The 18,742-nt window shown below is 41.3% G+C and overlaps 1 protein-coding gene across 1 annotated transcript in view; it reads left to right on the top strand.

Moving 5' to 3' along the window:
- The window catches only part of Ryr3 (ryanodine receptor 3), a 532,014-nt gene that overhangs the window by 271,213 nt on the left and 242,059 nt on the right, over positions 1-18,742 (top strand). Inside the window, 3 exon segments of the mRNA XM_051144331.1 lie at positions 5,947-6,080; positions 7,924-8,165; positions 15,274-15,466. Of these exon segments, the coding sequence (XP_051000288.1) occupies positions 5,947-6,080; positions 7,924-8,165; positions 15,274-15,466 (569 nt within the window).

Here is an 18,742-nt window from a genome sequence, read left to right as displayed (position 1 = left end):
AAACAAAGTCTCACACAGGATACCTTACTTTTATATTTGATAATTTTTTTTGTGGAATGAGTGTAACTACATAGTCTTTATTAAAGAAAAGCTCAGGCTCAAAGGATCACTAGTGTCTTGAAAACCTGAGTGGTCAGCTTTTGTAGATGATGTGTTGATGGCAATGACAAATAGTGTTTCTTTTGCATTTATAGAATGACAGGCAACAATTTCTATGTTCATATGCATCCTCTTTGTACGTCATCATGCCCCTCTACTGTGGTGTTGTTATTATTTCCACTTGACAGAGGCAGAAAGTTCAGAACATTGGCCCTGAATAGTAAGCAGTTTTCCAGGGGCCTCTCAGCTACGCTTCCCAGTGGAACACCTGCAATTAAAGGCCACTATATGCTAACACAGAAGCTGGAAGACCACCCCCCCCATCATTTATAAAGATGGTCTTTAAAGAGTTTGTGTGTATAGCAGACGTTGAGAATCCATTCTTGTTCCATAGCACTGCCAGTCATTTGCTTAGAATCAAGACTGGATGTAAGTACAGCAATGATTTCATGTCCACTTCCTCTCTATCCTATTTAAGTGGTTAGCTGGGTTGCTTTGTAGAAAGCATTGCTCCTCGCCTGAAGCTTTGCCTTATCTGAGATCAAAAGTTGTAAGGAGAGAACACAATCTCGGTGAAAATGAGAAAAATGGGTTGTAGGCGTCACTACATCCTTTTTGAAAGCACTCTGCCCTTTGGCCGCCCAGTGACTTTATTCTTGTGGCTCCAGCAGCAGCACCTCCTCACGTCCAACTTTTCCAGGGCCTATCAATGTTCTCCTCTTGCCCAGTAAAGAGTAAAACTTGTATTCACTCTTCAAAACGTAATGTAAATGCCATTTCCTTCATGAAACTTTAAAATCCCAGTTGTAATTGATATCCTCCCCTCTACTCTTATACGTTTTTATGGATAACAATTGAATTTGCATTTCACTGTGGTTATTTTCCCAGAATATTTTCGTACCCATTATCTTACCTCATGACAGAGACTATCACTATGATCACTACAGGGTCAAACTCATATACTTAAAATACAGGCATCCATACATGCTTGTCAAAAGTCCAATAAACAAAATTAGTATGTGAATAGAGGCCAAATCCACTTTTCTCTCACCTTGAATTAATGAGAGGCTGTACATGTGAATATGGCTCATATTACAGAAAAAGGGGACGTCAGTGGAAAGAAATATTGTCACTAGCATTGATTTGTTTAGCAAAAAGAATAATTGCTAAAAATTATAGCACTTATCCTGTATTTTCCCACAGAGCTAGCTTTTATTAGTAAAATAATAATGATGATGCACTCATCCTCTGGCTTCCCCCAAAGACTTGCCCTAAATCTACTCAAACTTGTAACAGATAAATATGTTTATTATCATTTTTGTTTGCCATTAATTTGGAGTCACTTGTGAGAAAAATATATGGTAGAATAGGAATCTCATTGGTCCCTGGAAAGAATGAATCAGAATCAAAAGTTTAGCTTGCGTTGGTGGAAGATAGAATGTAAGTAAACAAATCATTAACTCCCACACCATTGCTCCTGAGCTCCAAAAATCAGCTGTTTCATGGCAGCCGCTGCAGCATAGAATGATTCCCAACTACTCAGTTCTCATCCACAGGGAGAAGAAATCTGATCTCAGGGGGCTGGAAACACTCCTTCTTCAAAGGTATAACGTGACACAAAAATCACAAACTAGGTATATTTTGCATTTTAAAGCAAATCTGCTTTTATACATAAAGACTAATGACAATAAAACATCTAAATAATTTTTGTGTTGATATAAATAATATGGATTTCTTTTCTTTAAAGTAGCACCCCCATATAAGGGTGTGTTTCCCATATAGACTGAAAGAGATAAAGGTCAATGAATGGCTGTTGGACAAAGTGAGGTATCAATGACGGAAATGATGATAGTTCTGCAAATGTGCCGTTGATTAGGAAAGCCTAACCTTATGACAAGCCTGAGTTCAGTGGTTCACCATGCAGGGCTTTTGCTCACATCCCAGTCCAGCGCCCATCATTTGCAAGGCTCCATCCTGTGTCCGTTCAGAGACACACGTTCTCTCAGGGCTTCTTTACTTGCTGTGTGCTCACAAATCTAGATATTGCTGGAATTTCTTATAACATGAAGGCTTTGGCGTAGAATTGGGGTGGGACACTATGGCATAGTTACACAGTAGGTGATGATAAAAGCAAACAGAACAGAGGACTCTGTGCATCTCTGTCTCTAGCAAGCTCCCAGGTTGTTTGTTATGCCCGTCTGCGGCTCTCTTTATCTCTTGCGTCGCCAGAGCTGATGGCTCAGGCAACTGATCAGGATTGAAAAAAGAAAGAGGAAAGGGAGCCCACGGTTTCTTCTCTAGGGACTGGCTGTACTGCGGCGGAGGACTGTACTGAGGAGGAGAATTTAAACTGACCACAATTTTCCTGTGGCTGAGGCTGTAAAAGCGGCTTCTGGCTAGACACTGCACAGGGGTCGTAAAAGAAGGCTCTTTGATCTGTAGATAGGCCTCCTTGCAGAGATCTCCAGTAAGCTAATGTTAACTTGGGCTTATTAGTCAGAGAAGGCTCGTGGTCCTGAGTCTGCTAACTTATTTGCTAATCTACAAGGAAATAAGAAATAAGAGAGAGAAAATAAACCACTCACACACATACATTCAAGAGCAAAGGTGGATGGAATTAGGCATCTTGACTTCAACTGAAGTCAGGTTTCCCAATCTCAACACTGTTTATTGTTGCTGATTGTACTTATAGTTCTGAGAAAAGGGATTTACCTCAGAGTCAAAAGAGGACAATTAATCATAAAAACAGATGAATTCTAAAATACAACAGGTTACGTATTTTAAAGGTAATCATTTCTTATTTATGTATCCATTACATAAATTCATATTGAGTTCAGAATGATGAAGATTGACAGGGTCTAAGGTTAATAGGGTCTGAAACTTACAAGAGTGTACAACATCAATTAGGACTGGCCTAACTATACATTATCCCACTATCTCTTAGTTCATCATGAGTTCAGCACAATAATTTTATCTGTCTTTCATTCTAAGACACAGAGTAAATTCTGACATCTCTAGGTAGCTTCATTCCAACTTGGGATCATGGGAAGTTTAAATCAACTTGCATATATTTATGGTGAAATATCAGGATTCCTGGTGCCATCTGCAGTGGAGGCTTATCTAAAGCCAAAAATTGGCTATAAGGTTATCCCTTAGTGAGGCATCTGGAGATCCACAAAAATATTTATCTAGTGCTGTTTTAGAAGATCTGACACAATTTAACTTTTAAAACTATTTGAATCAAATCAGGAATTCCATAATCAGGGATTAACTCACCTGAACAACAAACAGTATCCTCAAACAAGACCTGTAGGAATTTTGCTCAATCAGAGCTGGTCAACACCCAGAAAGTAACAGTTCACACCAATGGCACATGTTTTTTCTTTTGGTTTTTCGAGACAGGGTTTCTCTGTGCAACCCTGGCTGTCCTGGACTCGCTTTGTAGATGAGGCTGGCCTCGAATGTAGCTGTAGTCCTGGCTGTCCTGGACTCACTTTGTAGACCAAGATGGCCTTAGACTCACACTAATCCAGCTGCCTCTGCTTCCCTGGGTGCTGAGATTAAAGACATGTGCCACCATGCCTGGCTCCAATGCCACATTTTAGAGAGATACAACAAAGCACAATTAACAGGATAGTCAGAGGTTGGAAGCAATTCTGGGGTACATCACAATACAGACCTTGCAAATACGGGATCACCTCCAGAGATCTCTCATGCCTACTAAACTTCCCCAAATCAATGGCTCCTGACAGCATGTCAGAGGCTGGAAGCAGTTTGGGGGTGCATCACAGTACAGACCTTGTGAATACCGGATCACCTCCTAGACAGCCCACATGCCTAGTGAGCTCCCTTAGCAGGGTGGCTCTTGGCACCAGGTGATGTTAGCACTGCCAGCCCAGGAATCTGAGAATGGAGTCCCTGGTGCTGTAAGTTCTGCACTGGATCTATATACAGATGGAAAGAGAACAAAGAACACTGAGGAGAGGTAGGGGGGCGGGGAATGTCATTACATCCACCCGATTTGTCGACACCACCACTCAGTTACGTGACCTCCACATACCTGCAAGGTAGACCTCCTTGTCAGCTCAGGAAAAGATGGGTACAGAGTCTGGGGGGACACTCAGAAGAATTTACTCCTCCAAGCAAGCCCCCCAGCGATTCTGAGATGAGACCAAACACAGATGGCACCTAGGAAAGATGCCTTATGAGCTCTTGTGGCACAGTAATGGCCCATCTACATCTGCTTCTCCTTGAAGACAACCCATTTAAATACTTTCAGAAATAAGTGTGTCCCTATTCCCCAGTTATGCATGAAGAAATGTCATCTAAAAGTCTAGCATTGCCAATGGTGCATCTTTATGGTGTCAACCGCTCATAGGTGAGGCATTGATCTATCAGGCTGTGTGTTTCATGGAGTCTTTATCTCGCGTTGCTTTTCCCATTGTATATGAATTAAGCTCAGCATTTGCTCTGGCTATAACAGTGAGGTTCCTGCAGCTATCACTCCAAGGAAAACAGATGAAAGGGTATGATAGGCCAGATGGAAAGTATTTAATTTTCTAGCCATCCATGGCTCTTTGCTCAGAGTGAGAAATCACCCTCTGGAATTCTAGTTTTCACAGCATATATCTGTCATGGAGTGCTAATGGTAAGCAAGCCCTGTAAAGCTGCCTTGGGGCTTCTCTTTCTGTTTGTCCCATAAATGTGCTCCGTATTTGTCTAGAACAAAATTGACATTCAGAGAGTCAGGTGGAAAATTGGTTGGTGAGAATTATGGACACACATGCTATCAACAACCTTAAGGTATCCAGTCTCATCAAGTGCTGAGTCTTCTGTGGCCACTTGAAAAGGCCAAAATGTATTTGCCCACCTCCCTGTCAGTATGGCCAGACGCCACAGTGTGGCTGTTATTCATCGACTCTTTTCCCTTTCCTCCATGTAGAGGAAATAGGAGTAGTGCCTGCCCCAGCTCTATTTGTTCTGCCATGGTACAAACACAGATCTGAATATAAGGTGATCAGGCACAGTGAGATAGAGCAAGGGAGATGACAGCATGGAGAAGAAGTGAAGTTAGGGGCCCATTTTCACTTACTAGGGAGCTGGAAAGAGCCACAGTGGCTTGGTGGCAAGTCTCAGTCGGGCTCTTGCAGGTTTGCTGTGCTTCGAGATGAGAGGAAGAGAGTAGGTGAAACACTTTGAACACTGGTTTCCAGGAATGTGCAGACATCTTATTGTGCTGTGATGATATCACAGCACGATACCCAAGAACAGGAGTCTACACTGCTGCCTGAGGGTCCCACGTCTGCTACATTCCAGAGCCTAAGCATATGGCCTCTGAGTGTCACTCCTAGATGCCTGAGCACTCTACTAACCCTCAGTGCAAAGCACATGGGCTGGGTGAGAGTATAAAGCTGGATTACAAGGCCCGTGGAGAGCATTTGATTTAATGACTGGACAAGTGAGTAGTGACTGGACTTGGCGCCTTAGGAATCTCACCCGACTCTTGTAATGACCCAGGATACACAGTATGTGTCTATAGTTTAGGCTCTCACTGTAATAGGATTTGACCACAGATGGCATGCACAGTCTGGAGAGATGGAGACAAGACTAAGGCCATGGGTCTAGAAGGATAACAAACCTCACTTTGTAAGCAGCGGCAGCCTCTACAGCATCAGTCACTCCTGAGTAAGACTCTTCTAGCTCCAGGCTAGTTTTCCCTATACACATTGCTCATCCATGCCCTACGTGCCTCCTTCTACCTTTGTGTGCAGAGATCATAAAGTCCTGCACATTGCACGCCCACCTTCTCTTGGAGCTGAGGTCTAGGGTGGGTGTGTCCTCCTGCAGGTCCTTGATGTCCTGTGCTCCCTCTGTCTCTGCAATGGGGTCGCAGTAAGAGCCAACCAGAATCTGATCTGTGACAACCTGCTGCCCCGGAGGAACCTGCTCCTGCAGACACGGCTAATTAATGATGTCACCAGGTAAGGCCACTAGTGTCATTCCAGATGTCAAGTGTCTCTCTAGGTAGAAAACACACTTTGTGACAAGTCAGGCAAGTAACATCAGACCTAGCAGAGGCACTTTTTTTTATGACTAGGACCATGTTCTCCAGCTTATTTAGGGGAGTTCTGCAAAAATTCCCTTAAAGTAGCTAAGAAAGGAAGATAAGTACATTCTAATAATTAAAGCGATTTTGTTTTATTTTTTAATTTTTTATTTTTTACATAAACATTTTTATTATTACACATATATACAATAAACTACCTGCAGTAAGAAGAACCATGAAACAATCAGGAATTATATAAATGTTACATTCTTAGTGTTTTGGCTATTTGTATTGGGCAGCCTTGAAGAAAATATCTTTCCTATCTTGGTGCATCTAAAATTCTGAATGTAAATCAATCTCTATCATATCTCCTCATTATCAACTTAAAACATCTATCTAGACCTAAAGACATCTTAATCCCTAAACAACTAAGCTTAACTATAAAACTAAACTATCTGGTCTTCAACTCCATCAGAGACTTGAGAAGGAATAAAATTAATTATCTGAGTATACAGGGAGTGCAGGTTAGCAGCTTCCCAAATGAGAAGATGACACAGACAGTTTGTTGCCTGAACAACAAATGTTATTGGAGCATCCTCTTTAGCTTTTTGTCTATCTGACAGACATATTTGTGATGCAGGAACTGTTGAGTGCCCTGTGCTTACCCTGTCTTTAAAAATAAATTCACCTCTGTCATTCCTTCATGATATATTCATGGTTTTATATAGTATTGTTCTAAAACACATTAATAAAATGTGTGTCCCAAGTTGTTACTACAGTTGCTCATATTCAAAGATACATGAGCATTTTACCTGACTGGTATCTGTGAGGGTCAATATAAGCCCAACCAAATTTCCAACACAGTGGTCTCTACATGTGGCTGCATGTGACCCATGTGAGCTCACTGGGCCTGAACCAGGCAGGCCTTCTGTGCTGTTTCAGTTTTCCATGTAGGTCCATGTTCTGATCTACAGTAGTGTGGGAAGAACCTTCTTCCAAAGTACAGAGCCACACACAGGCCTTGGCCACAACACAGATCTTTCTTTTTCTCTTCCTTCTTGCTTTCCTTCCTTCCCTTTGTTTTCTTTCCTTCCAGGCTGGTCTCCAACTCCGAGATCTGCCTGCTTCTGTCTCCCGAGTGCTGGGATTACAGTGCACCACCACTGCCCAGCCAGATCCTTCTTCTTAACAGATATCTTAACACAGCCTGATTTATACGTATCCATCTCACATAGAACATACCCAGGCCCAGGAAGAGTCTCTCTCTTCAAGTATTATCTAAACACTGAGAACCCTAAGTTGTCTGTCTCATACTTTTAACCATCTTTTTTCAACCTTAACAAAGTTGGCTAATATAACTTCTTAATGTTTTCAAGCATTAATTATGCTTACGGAACAAAAACTGCTAGTTTGAAAGTGACTGTGTACCAGAGATGGACATCGTGTAAGTGATTTCCCTTACAAAAAGACACAAAAATTCGTGATCATACATCCCTTGCAGCATTTACAGCATGATGGCAGGTGGTTGGCATTCCATAAATGCCTTGTCTTGAATATTTTCTTTAAAAAATTGTATTTTATAAGAAGTTACTGCTGTGCTCATAGTTACCAATAAGAGCTTAGCCAATTGCTAAAGGCTGTACAATAACAGAGTAAAATGATTAAAATTCTCTGGCCCAGGTTTAATTGGGCTGGTGCCTCCTCTTGGGTCTGGTTCAACTTGTTTTTTTCAGTTGTTTGCTCTCTGCAGAAGCAGCCTGTCCAATGTTTAATTTCAGTATCAGACCGAACATCTTCCTGGGAGTTGCTGAAGGCTCGCCTCAGTACAAGAAGTGGTACTTTGAGTTAATTATCGACCAGGTGGACCCTTTCCTGACAGCAGAGCCCACACATCTGCGGGTGGGCTGGGCCTCCTCTTCAGGCTACGCCCCATACCCTGGAGGTGGAGAAGGATGGGGAGGCAACGGCGTCGGTGATGACCTGTACTCGTATGGCTTTGATGGCCTCCATCTTTGGTCAGGTGAGTAACTTGTGAAGGCTTCCACCCTCTATTCTTTTGCTGAAAACAACTGAGCCTCGTAGGGTTCACTTCATGTTGAAATGATAGAAATGACTAAATCCCATGAGTCTGTTGGATGGGAAGAGCCTCAAACTTAAATAAGTTTCTTTTTTTTTTTTTTATGTTTTTTTTTATTAATTTATTCTTGTTACATCTCAATGTTTATCCCATCCCTTGTATCCTCCCATTCCTCCCCCCCCCCCATTTTCCCATTATTCCCCTCCCCTGTGACTGTTCCTGGGGGGGATTACCTCCCCCTGTATATTCTCATAGGGTATCAAGTCTCTTCTTGGCTACCTGCTGTCCTTCCTCTGAGTGCCACCAGGTCTCCCCCTCCAGGGGACATGGTCAAATGTGAGGCACCAGAGTACGTTTCATTTATAAATTTACTCTGGGAGTTCCTTGCCCTGTCACCCAGCATAGGTCACTTAACTTAGGCTCACTATTGCAATTTAAGTGTAAAATGCCTGTCACAGGCTCGTGTGTTTGAATTCTTGGTCACCCGCCTGTAGCACTTTCTTGAGAAATTGTGGTAGTGTTAGGAGGTGGCACTTAGCTAGAGGAAGTAAGTCATTGGGGTCATACCTTCAAGTTTATACCCAAGCCAAACTTCCTGTCCTCTCTCCACTTTCTAGTCCATTGGTATATTAGCAGACATCTGCCATCTATTCAAACTTCCATGGATGTTTCCAGCATGTTTCCACCATGCTTCTTCTGCTAAGATGGCTATAAACAAGTGCAAGCCCTTCCTTCCTGTCTTGTAGCTATTTGATCACAATGATAAAGGGATCTAATACACTCAGGATCTGTATCTATCAGTCCTTATTTCAAATAGGGTTATTAGAGTTTTTGAATAAGCACATCAGCAATACTCAGCTTTATTTAGTGGACAGTGAGCTATGTGCTTTAATATCATAGTGACCTTTGAGGTAGCAGATACTGAACTCATGTTACAGATACATAGACTGATACACAAAGACTAAGGCATGCCATCAGTCACCCTGGGAAGGCTCCTGATCTCATTACGTCATCAAGACCACGATGTCAGCACGGCTCGCTGCTTCGAGTTGTGATGGCTAGCACCTGTAGGTTAGTGTTAATCTCAAAATGACTCTTTAAAAAAGATAAATACTGATCGCCATCCATAACCATGGTCCACAAATGTGAAGGGATGGGTTGTTTCTGCCTGGGTAGAAAACGCAAGGCTAACTCTAAGGTTTTCACCCTAAACAAGTACCACGCCTCTCCTGTTTATTGTCCAAAGCGTGTATTGTCTATATTTCCTTAAGAACTGCAGCTGGAGATAATGGGTACATGATAAAACTGCCTTACAGAAGCACTGTGTGCCATACTTCCTACAGAGGATCCATGGTACGCAGTCTTCATTAAATTCAGTATGAGAGAAAGTTTCTCAACAAGATCAAACTACATAGTGACTTTTATTGTGTAACTGAGAACTGCATACCCATCACGTTCTTCTTCTTCCCTTAGTCCAGTGGTTTTCAACCTTCCTAGTGCTGTGACCCTTTAATAAATTTCCTCATGTAGTGGTGGCGCCCCCAACCATAAAATTATTTTTGTTGCTACATCATAACTGAGTGTTTACTACTGTTATGAATAGTAATGTAAATCTCTCAATGGCTTTAGATGACCCCTCTGAAAGAGTTGTTTGACCCATAGGGGGGTCACGACCCACAGGTTGAGAAGCACTGCCTTAAACCATACTCTAACTGCCTGATATCAATCACCCTTGTCACCTGAGAGTCTGATAGCTTCCTTCTTGGAGTGCCCTTCATTTTTAATTTGTTAAGATTAAGTTCCTTGTTATTTTTGTGCTGTTTTACATGCAGACTAAAACTTTTAGGGCTATTGTAAAAATACTCAATTTGTACATTTATCCATTCTGGACCACTGAGAGGGCCAGGGAGGATACAAATGTCTACTTGAGTTCTGTGTGTCCCAAGAAGCAACCTGGAACAGACAAAAACTATGCAAACTGGAAGGGAATTCCTCTTGCTCTCTACCCCCAGCTCACCTTCCCTAGTTCTTCACAGAAGATGTCTTCCCTTCCTAGTTTTCCAAGTCCCACTGTGGAATCACTGGGTCTGGAGATACGCAGTTGGAGCCTGTAGCTTAGATTTATCACCAGATGATATGCAGTCTCTCTGCAAAGTGAAGAGTGACTGTGCACGGGAAGTGATGAATGCTTACATGTGTCAGCAACTCCCAAGATAGCAGGCGAAGTCTGTGAGTGACTGGATGGGCTCAATGTGCGGGGCCATTGCCACACTGCCTACGGATGGCTCCCATCTTATCATCCCAAGTCTGCCTGCTCCAAGGGACCCAAACCATACCTGCAGAGGACTCTGTACAGAGACTGCAAAAGCACAAATCACAGCCTCTCAATAGATAAAGCATATTGGACTCTTGTTTCAAAGGCAAATGAATCATTCTCAGAGGAAAAACTACCTTGTCCTTTTTGATGATGCAGTAGTACAATTACACACATTAGGAAATGCTTGTATCTATTTGTAGACACTGGGAATGAATACTTCAGTGGGTCCAGAGGCAAAAAACAAACAACGATAAATCCAAAGGGCCACACTTCTGTGCATTGCAGGACCTGAGCATCATAACTGTACATTATTGCATAAGTGAGCAGTTTCTCCTGTCCAGCTCTTTGTCTCATCCTGTGTCCTATAAGGCAAGCTAGATGATCCAGGGCCACACCTGTCACCACTAGCAGTGGCTCTGTTTTATTGGAAGAGTGAGAAAATGGCTGGAAACTCAGCTTTGCAAAGGCTTGTTGTGAGTCTGAGCGTACAAATGCTTTATGATACGATGCAGTACAGGTGTGCTCGAAGGCCTCAGTCCCGGAGTCCCTACCACCTGGTGAGATGTAGCGAAGACAGTGTGTTTAAAAGAAAAAAAAAGGTAAAGATTATGAAAATGTTAAAGAAGAAACATGGAGAGTATACATGTGCTTTCTTTAGAGTTAATAAAGACATTGTGCAACCTGGAAAAAAAGACAGTGTCTATAAGATTTACAACTTTTCACTCTCACTCATGGAAACCCAAGGCTTTCTTAAATCGAGACTGCACCCTGACTTCTCAAGCTTCACAGAGGAAACATCTGTCTTATAGGAGGCATTCCAGGTAAATACATCAGCATGCGCTTCAGCTGAAGAAATAAGGTGACTCCCACCAGGACGGCAGAAAATTTGGGGCATCTGAGGAAAGGGTAATTGCCTGATGAATAAATGACATGGAAATAACCCTCAGTTTATACAGGAGAGGATGGAAGATGATTAGGGAGAGAGATTGGAAACCGGTCATGACAAATTTTCTTCTTCTTGAGATCTAAGTTTCCAGGACCATTAACTTTATAGTTGTCTGTGTACATAAATTAAGCCACTGACTGGAACTGATCTGTAACATATTTATTAAAGAACAATCGATGTAGTGGCTGGAAAGAATTGCATTGCCAACGTTTTATCAGTGAAAAGGGTCAAGGAAAAAAATAGCATGGCTCTCTCATGCACCAAGTTGTTGAGTAGGGGAGGGGCACTTGGCAAATTGCTTACTTTGTATAGACTTTCTTTAATTAGCACAAGGTATAAAGTTGGACAGGGTGGCACATGCCTGTAAACTCAGCAATTGAGAATGCTGAGACAAGGCTAGGCTGTGGTGGCGCATGCCTTTTTAATCTCAGCACTCAGGAGGCAGAAGCAGGCGGATGGATCTCTGTGAGTTCAAGGCCAGCCTGATTTACAGTGTGAGGTCCAGGACAGCCAAGGCTACACAGAAAACCCGTGTCTCAAAAAAAAAAAAAAAAAAAAAAAGCAAGAAGAAAAAGAAAATAAAATGATGAGGCACAAGGCTCCCTTGAGCTCAGGAATAAACTACAGCTGCACTATATTTTGAAATTGGCAGTTGAAATTGATAAGGGGATTTTCTTCAATGGAGTGACAATAGGTACATGAATGCCTAGGAGGTGTGGATGCTTATATCTCGTGCCACGTAGAACTCACAGAGGACTCTTGGGAAAGCAGACAATAAAACCACTGCTAGCTCCATTGTGATTTACGTAAAGCTTAGGAAAGTGGAAGATCCTCCTGATCTGTATGTTTATCTATCAAAGTCCTGGGTGCTTTTAAAATTAACTGTCCAAATTCACATTTCAGTTGTTTGCTGGTTTTCCAAAACCATGGCCATGTTGGGAATTGTTCATCAACGGTATTTTCTGGGAACCAAATTAGGAAAAGGAAAATGTGTTGTTGATAACAGTCATTTTAATGTCAAAACCAGAGCTCAAGAGTGAGACAAACATAGCAGGATTTTCTGAGTTTTGGTATCATACATTCCTTTTAAAGCAAACTTGATAGGAAAAGAATCTACGGCCTGGGATGGCTAAGCACCACGCTGATGAAGAGGAGTCAGTCTTCCAATGGAAAAATGGAAAGATGTCCACATCACCTACATTCCACACTGTGCTCAGTGTTGTTTCACGTTTAAATAATTTTGACTATATGTCTCCCACTGTGATTATCTAGAGTCCAAAGCCTCCCCCACATGCATTGGAGGTCCCCACTGATGGCATTCCGTGCTGTGGCCTCTGCAGTGTAGATACTCAAGCTCCGTGTTCAGTCTGGCTGCATTACCTCCACCTCATCTCCCCTATTTCTCTCCCATCCGTCCTCACACCTCATCTTCAGCTCTTTTTTTCCTGCTTATCATATTCTATTCACTTTTCAAGTCTCTGTGTGTCCCATGTTTGCTGACAGATTTGGCGTCTTCCTCTACCTCTGGCAGACAGGACCTTCATTCTAATATTTATCCTACACATGTGATTTTTATTTGAATATCCACTCCCTGCCCGCAGACTGTGACAACTACATCCTCCTCCTCCTCCTCCTCCTCCTCCTTCTCATCATCCTTCTTCTTCTTCTTCTCCTTCTCCTTCTCCTTCTCCTTCTCCTTCTCCTTCTCCTTCTCCTTCTCCTTCTCCTTCTCCTTCTCCTTCTCCTTCTTCTTCTTCTTCTTCTTCTTCTTCTTCTTCTTCTTCTTCTTCTTCTTCTTCGAGACAGGGTTTCTCTGTGTAGCTTTGGCTGTCCTGGACTTGCTTTGTAGACTAGACTGACCTCAAACTCACAGAGACCTGCTTGTGTCTGCCTCCCTGAGGGCTAAGCTTAAAGGCATGTGGCACTGTGCCAGGCTACTGTGAACTTCTAAAGGCACAAAATAGGCCTTCTGCCTTTGATTCCCAGCCCTAGATAGTATCAGACACAGAGAGATGAACATCTTTATTGTTTGTGATGAAAGGAAGGGGGCTGCAATATTGCTTTTTCAATTACAAAAATTAGTTAGAAGTATTTATTTTAAATTAAAAGTATAATAATTTTGCTATTTTAAATCAACCACAGGTGTTTAATCTATTACTGAAATAGTAATAGCCATCAAAAACATTAAATAGTTCTAGGTTGACTTTAGAAATATTACCAAATAGGTATGTATAAAACTTGTAAATAACACACATCCATCAAGAGTAGACATTTTTAGGTTACCTTTATGACATGTTGTGAAATCATTAGAATATAGCTTTTAATATGTATATTATTATGCCATAAGTTATAATACAATTTGTCAAAAACAAGTCCAAAAGACTTATACATTCTGGTTTTGATATACTCCACTTGTATACATGTATGTGTGCATGCACATGAGAATTAGTGTGTTTTAATGGAAGCTTTTTTTTTTACTCTTTGACAATTTCATAGATGTTTATATAGAATTTCAGTCATTTTCATGCCCCCATTACCTGCTTTCATATCTCTCTGATACTTCTCTCTCTTTTCCTAGAAACTTGTTCTTCTCAACAAGACTCTTCCCACTTAGATCATTTTTTGAGCCATTGAGTTTAATTAGAGTTGTTCACATGAGCATGGGTTGGGGGGCTATTTACTGGAACACTGGCAACCTATAGTTGTCTACACCTCTAAGGAAAATGATAGCCCATCTCTAGTTCTCCTAACTGCCCATAATCCCTCAGTGAGCGGTAGGACCTCATCCACCCTCCCTGTGCGTGATGAAATGGTGGCAGGGCCAATCTGGACAAGTCTTGTGTAGTTACCCACAACTGTGGTAAGTTCATGAATGTATCAGCCTTGTTGTACTCAGAAGACTCAGTTGCACAGCACTCTTCTCCAACCTCTGTCTCCTGTATCCTGTATGATCACCTTTTGGGTTGTCCTCTGAGCTTCACAGACAATGATAGAGACATTTTGTTGAGGGCCAACATTCCAAAGTCACTTATTCACTACATTGTGGAGTTATACTTTTCTTTTTCTTACTTTTCTACATGATAGATAATGTTTATAATGAACATATATTAGTTGTACACTTAACAAGGTGTCTTCATCTTGTTCCTGGAACCTTATATTAATTTCCAGCTTCTCCCTGTCTGTTCCTCTGGTCCCAATAGAAACATAAACCTGAGGTGAGTGGAGAATCATGATAATACATGGAAAAGCAAAGTATTTTTCTCACAATTTTGAGTCAGAAGTGCTCAATCGTTTTGTGAAGAAGATCTGAAAAAAACATTCCAAAACCACTAATGCACCTATAAATTACAATGTGTTTTCTTCCTTATCTGAAATAATAAAGCCATTAAACCTAGTTGCAAGTTTTACTGGCTAGAGGGGCTGCAGTCCTCTCTGAAGGCACCTCAGTCAGTCCCCATATCCTTCTGAGAAAGCAGAAGAGAGAAAGCCTTCTCTTACCTATGACTAAATAACTCCAAAGACATCCACTCAGAAAGTGCCATCTGTCCCTGAGTATATACCTAATAGATTCACTTCTCATTGCTCTTATTCTTAGTAGCTTTAGAACTTTCTCCAAGACTTGGTTCATGTCAAGCATGGCGTCTGTCCCCTCAGTTAGGAGCTCTTCTTCTATTGCATACTTACTGTGTTTCCCCACCTCTCAGTGGTAGCCTCTTAAGTATGTCTGTCTGCCTGATGCATGTATGCATCTGAGTACCACAGTTTTATTCCTGTGCTCTACCCACCAGGCCGGATACCCAGAGCTGTGGCCTCCATCAACCAGCATCTGTTGAAGTCAGACGATGTGGTGAGCTGCTGCCTTGACCTTGGAGTACCCAGCATTTCTTTCCGAATCAATGGACAACCTGTGCAGGGCATGTTTGAGAATTTCAACACGGATGGACTCTTCTTCCCCGTGATGAGTTTTTCAGCTGGTGTCAAGTAAGTTATGTCTGCAATTTCCTGGAAAATAGCTATGACCCCACTGTAAAACTTCCCCATCACCCTCTTGAGCTGAGGAAACAATAATTTTCTTTGGAGTTTTGTCTCAAAAGCCAAATTGCTCCCAAGAAAGTGTGACAAAGGGGCAAAGGCAACCAAACTCATTCTCTCCACCTACTTACTGCATAGGTACCCACTGCAGGGGCTGTACTTTGTACTCAGATAAAATATATCAGAAATTCTAAGAACAATACATGCTCGTTATGAAAACCTTGAAAGAAGCAATTACAAACGTTACAGTAAAAGCCAACCTCTAATTTTTTATTTCATTTCTTCTTCTTCTTTTTTTTTGAGATAGTGTTTCTCTGTGTAGTTCTGGCTATCCTGGAACTCACTCTGTAGGCCAGGATGGCTTCAAACTCAGAGATCCGCCTGCCTCTGCCTGTCACTTGCTGGAATTATAAGAATGCACCACCATTACCCAGCACTCCTTCTAAATCTAATGCTTAGCTATAATCATTATTAATATTTTATTATATTCATCTTTTGCTACAACTGTGTGCATACTTTCTAAATTACAATCACTGCAACTGTGTAGTATAATTTTTCACTCAGAAATAAGTAATGAGACTTTTCCTGACTCATTAGGTAGCCTCAAAAATATTTTTATGGGCACATAATCTCTATTTCATTGCCTCTAATATAACCATTTCTTTAGTGTTATGTTTTCATGCCAATTCTACTTCTATTGTTACAAATAGCACTAGTACAGACACACCTGTTATGCATTACTGTTTTCTTCCTCTCAGAAGAAAGAAAAAACGTATTCTTTTAAGATCCAAATTTATAATGGCATAGCCAAATTGATTTTCAGAAAAATTCCATGAACTGTTAGGAGTTTCTTATCAATAATTACAAGGCCTAAGATTCTTTGAAAACCACAGATTTATTCAGGAAACATTTTTGCCGCAAATGTAACCTAAACTCAAATTGTAGCAAAGCTGTCATCAATAGAAATTCAACTGGTTTTCAACCTTTGACAGCGTAATTCCTATTCATGTTTGTATGTTTGTATGTTTAACAGCAAAGATATTTGTATGTCCAAATAGTGTATGCTGCTTCTTCTCTGGATGATGGATCTGTTTGACTTATGTGTATGCTACATACAACCTCTTTCTTTTCCTTTTCATTCTTTCTTTCTTTCTTTCTTTCTTTTTTTTTTTTTTTTATGCTATGGATTCAAAAGCCGAAAATACATCTCTAGAGATTCCATATAAAATATCTTGGGTCTGTGGTATCATTTAAAGTGACATATTTGGGGAGTTAGGAAGAAAGTTCAATTATGTGTGCACATGCATGTGCACATGTGTACGCACACACACACACGCACACACACAAACTTGTATTCAATGCCAAGGTTGCATATAAAACTAAGCCAGGAGACTGTATGCACTTGTGATGTGGGTGCTGAGATGAGGAAGTGACCAGATCCCCGGGGGTCACTGAACTAGCCCACATATGTGGCATATCCAAGGCCAGTAAGAGGCCCCGTCTCAAAGAGGCAGATGGCGCCCAAGGAACAGCATCTGAGGTTATCCTCTGGCCTCCACATCCATGTATGCACAGGAACATGTGCGCAGCACACACACATACAAAACACAAAGCAACATGTGAGAATGCCCAACCAATTGAATCCACACTACTTTTACTGTTGTTGGTTACTTTTTATCTTACCCATTTGAAATTATAAAGCCTAATTTTTTTCTTACTCTTCTTTATCCACCCAGTACCTTTTGATGGTTTTATGTTCTCAGCCTTTCTCATATTAATTTTGGGTGGGCTTATTGTTAAGCTATATTTAAGGATGCTAATATGTTTTCTATAGCTTCAATATTTCTTCCAAGTTGTGATCTACCTTTTATGATTAGTTTTTATCCTAATTCATTTTTAAAAGAAAAGTAAGTAGGACCCAAAATAGTACCACTCAAAATGTGCATTTTATATATAGATAGATAAATTGAATTAACTTAAGCATGTGCTATGCATGCCATATTTTTATATTCCATTGCTTACTGTTGTATTCGTGGTTCTTCCCTCTCCTTCCTTGTACCAGACAGATGCTGTTTTAACTTAGTCTTGTTACACATTTCAGTGTGTAGTCAAGAGCCCCCAATAAGCCCTTTTCCCTCCAAGCTGTCTCAGCCATTCCATTCTCCAGCTCTGTATTTTAAAGAGCTCATAAGTGACTAAGCCAGACATAGAAGTTACAGTTTCAATCACACTTGAATCCATGGATGACACTGAATCATGCAACAGGAGCAGGGTATGAGAACAGGAGCTTAGCATGTTGTGAAAGGCAGCCACTGCAAAGCCCCTGGTAGGATTTTTCAGAAGGAAGCCACTGGCGCAGGCTTCATACTCACGGAGACTAACAAAGCCAGACGTGTTTGTGTATTTTCCAAAGGGAAGTAAGAAGGGAGCTAAGGCACTATGGTAGCTAAAGGGAGCCTAGTGTAAGTCACAGTGCACATCTCAGCTCCACTTCCTAGGAGCAGAGAGACTGCATAGAAGTCTAATGCAACACAGTAGAGTCCTCACTATAGCTCAGCACCATCTCTGGAGAAACGGGTGACCCTCAATGGTCAGTGCCCAGAACTACACTTGTCTAGGGTCCTCAGCACCCTTCTCCTTTCTCCTTTCTTTTTTTAAATTTAAATTTATTATAATTTATTCACATTATACCCTGATTGTTATTCCCTCGATTGTGTCTTCCCATTCCTACCCTCCCTCCCTCCCTCCCTCTTCTGCCCTATTCCCCTATCAGGTTTATGTCAGAGGCAGTCCCCTGCTCTCCCCACAACCGTGGAGAATGAGCTGCCCATTGGCTACATCTGAACAAGGGGTCTAGGTTTACTGCATGCATTGTCCTTGGATGGTGCCACAGTTTGTTCAAGCCCCCTTGGGTCCAGATCCTCCAGCCTTGATGGTCTCCTTGTGGGGCTCCTGAACTCTCTGGGCGCTTTCTCTTCTCCTTTCACCAGAGCCACTCTCTGGCTTTAGATTATGTTCACAGAGAGAGAACATTTAATTTCTAAGATCTCATTTGAAAAAACAATTTAGATTTTTTTTTAAAAAAATCATTATACATTATTTTATTAATATTTAGTTTAACACACATTTTAGTAAAGATATCTTTTGTTAAAATATTTTATTGTTTGAAAATTTCATACATGCGTATAATATATTTTGATGAAATCTAACCCCATTTCCTCCTCT

Source organism: Acomys russatus, chromosome 4, assembly GCF_903995435.1.
Source record: "Acomys russatus chromosome 4, mAcoRus1.1, whole genome shotgun sequence".
Taxonomy (NCBI): Eukaryota; Metazoa; Chordata; class Mammalia; order Rodentia; family Muridae; genus Acomys; species Acomys russatus.
The sequence above is the reverse complement of the archived record's forward strand: the minus strand, read 5'-3'. Positions and strand labels throughout refer to the sequence as shown.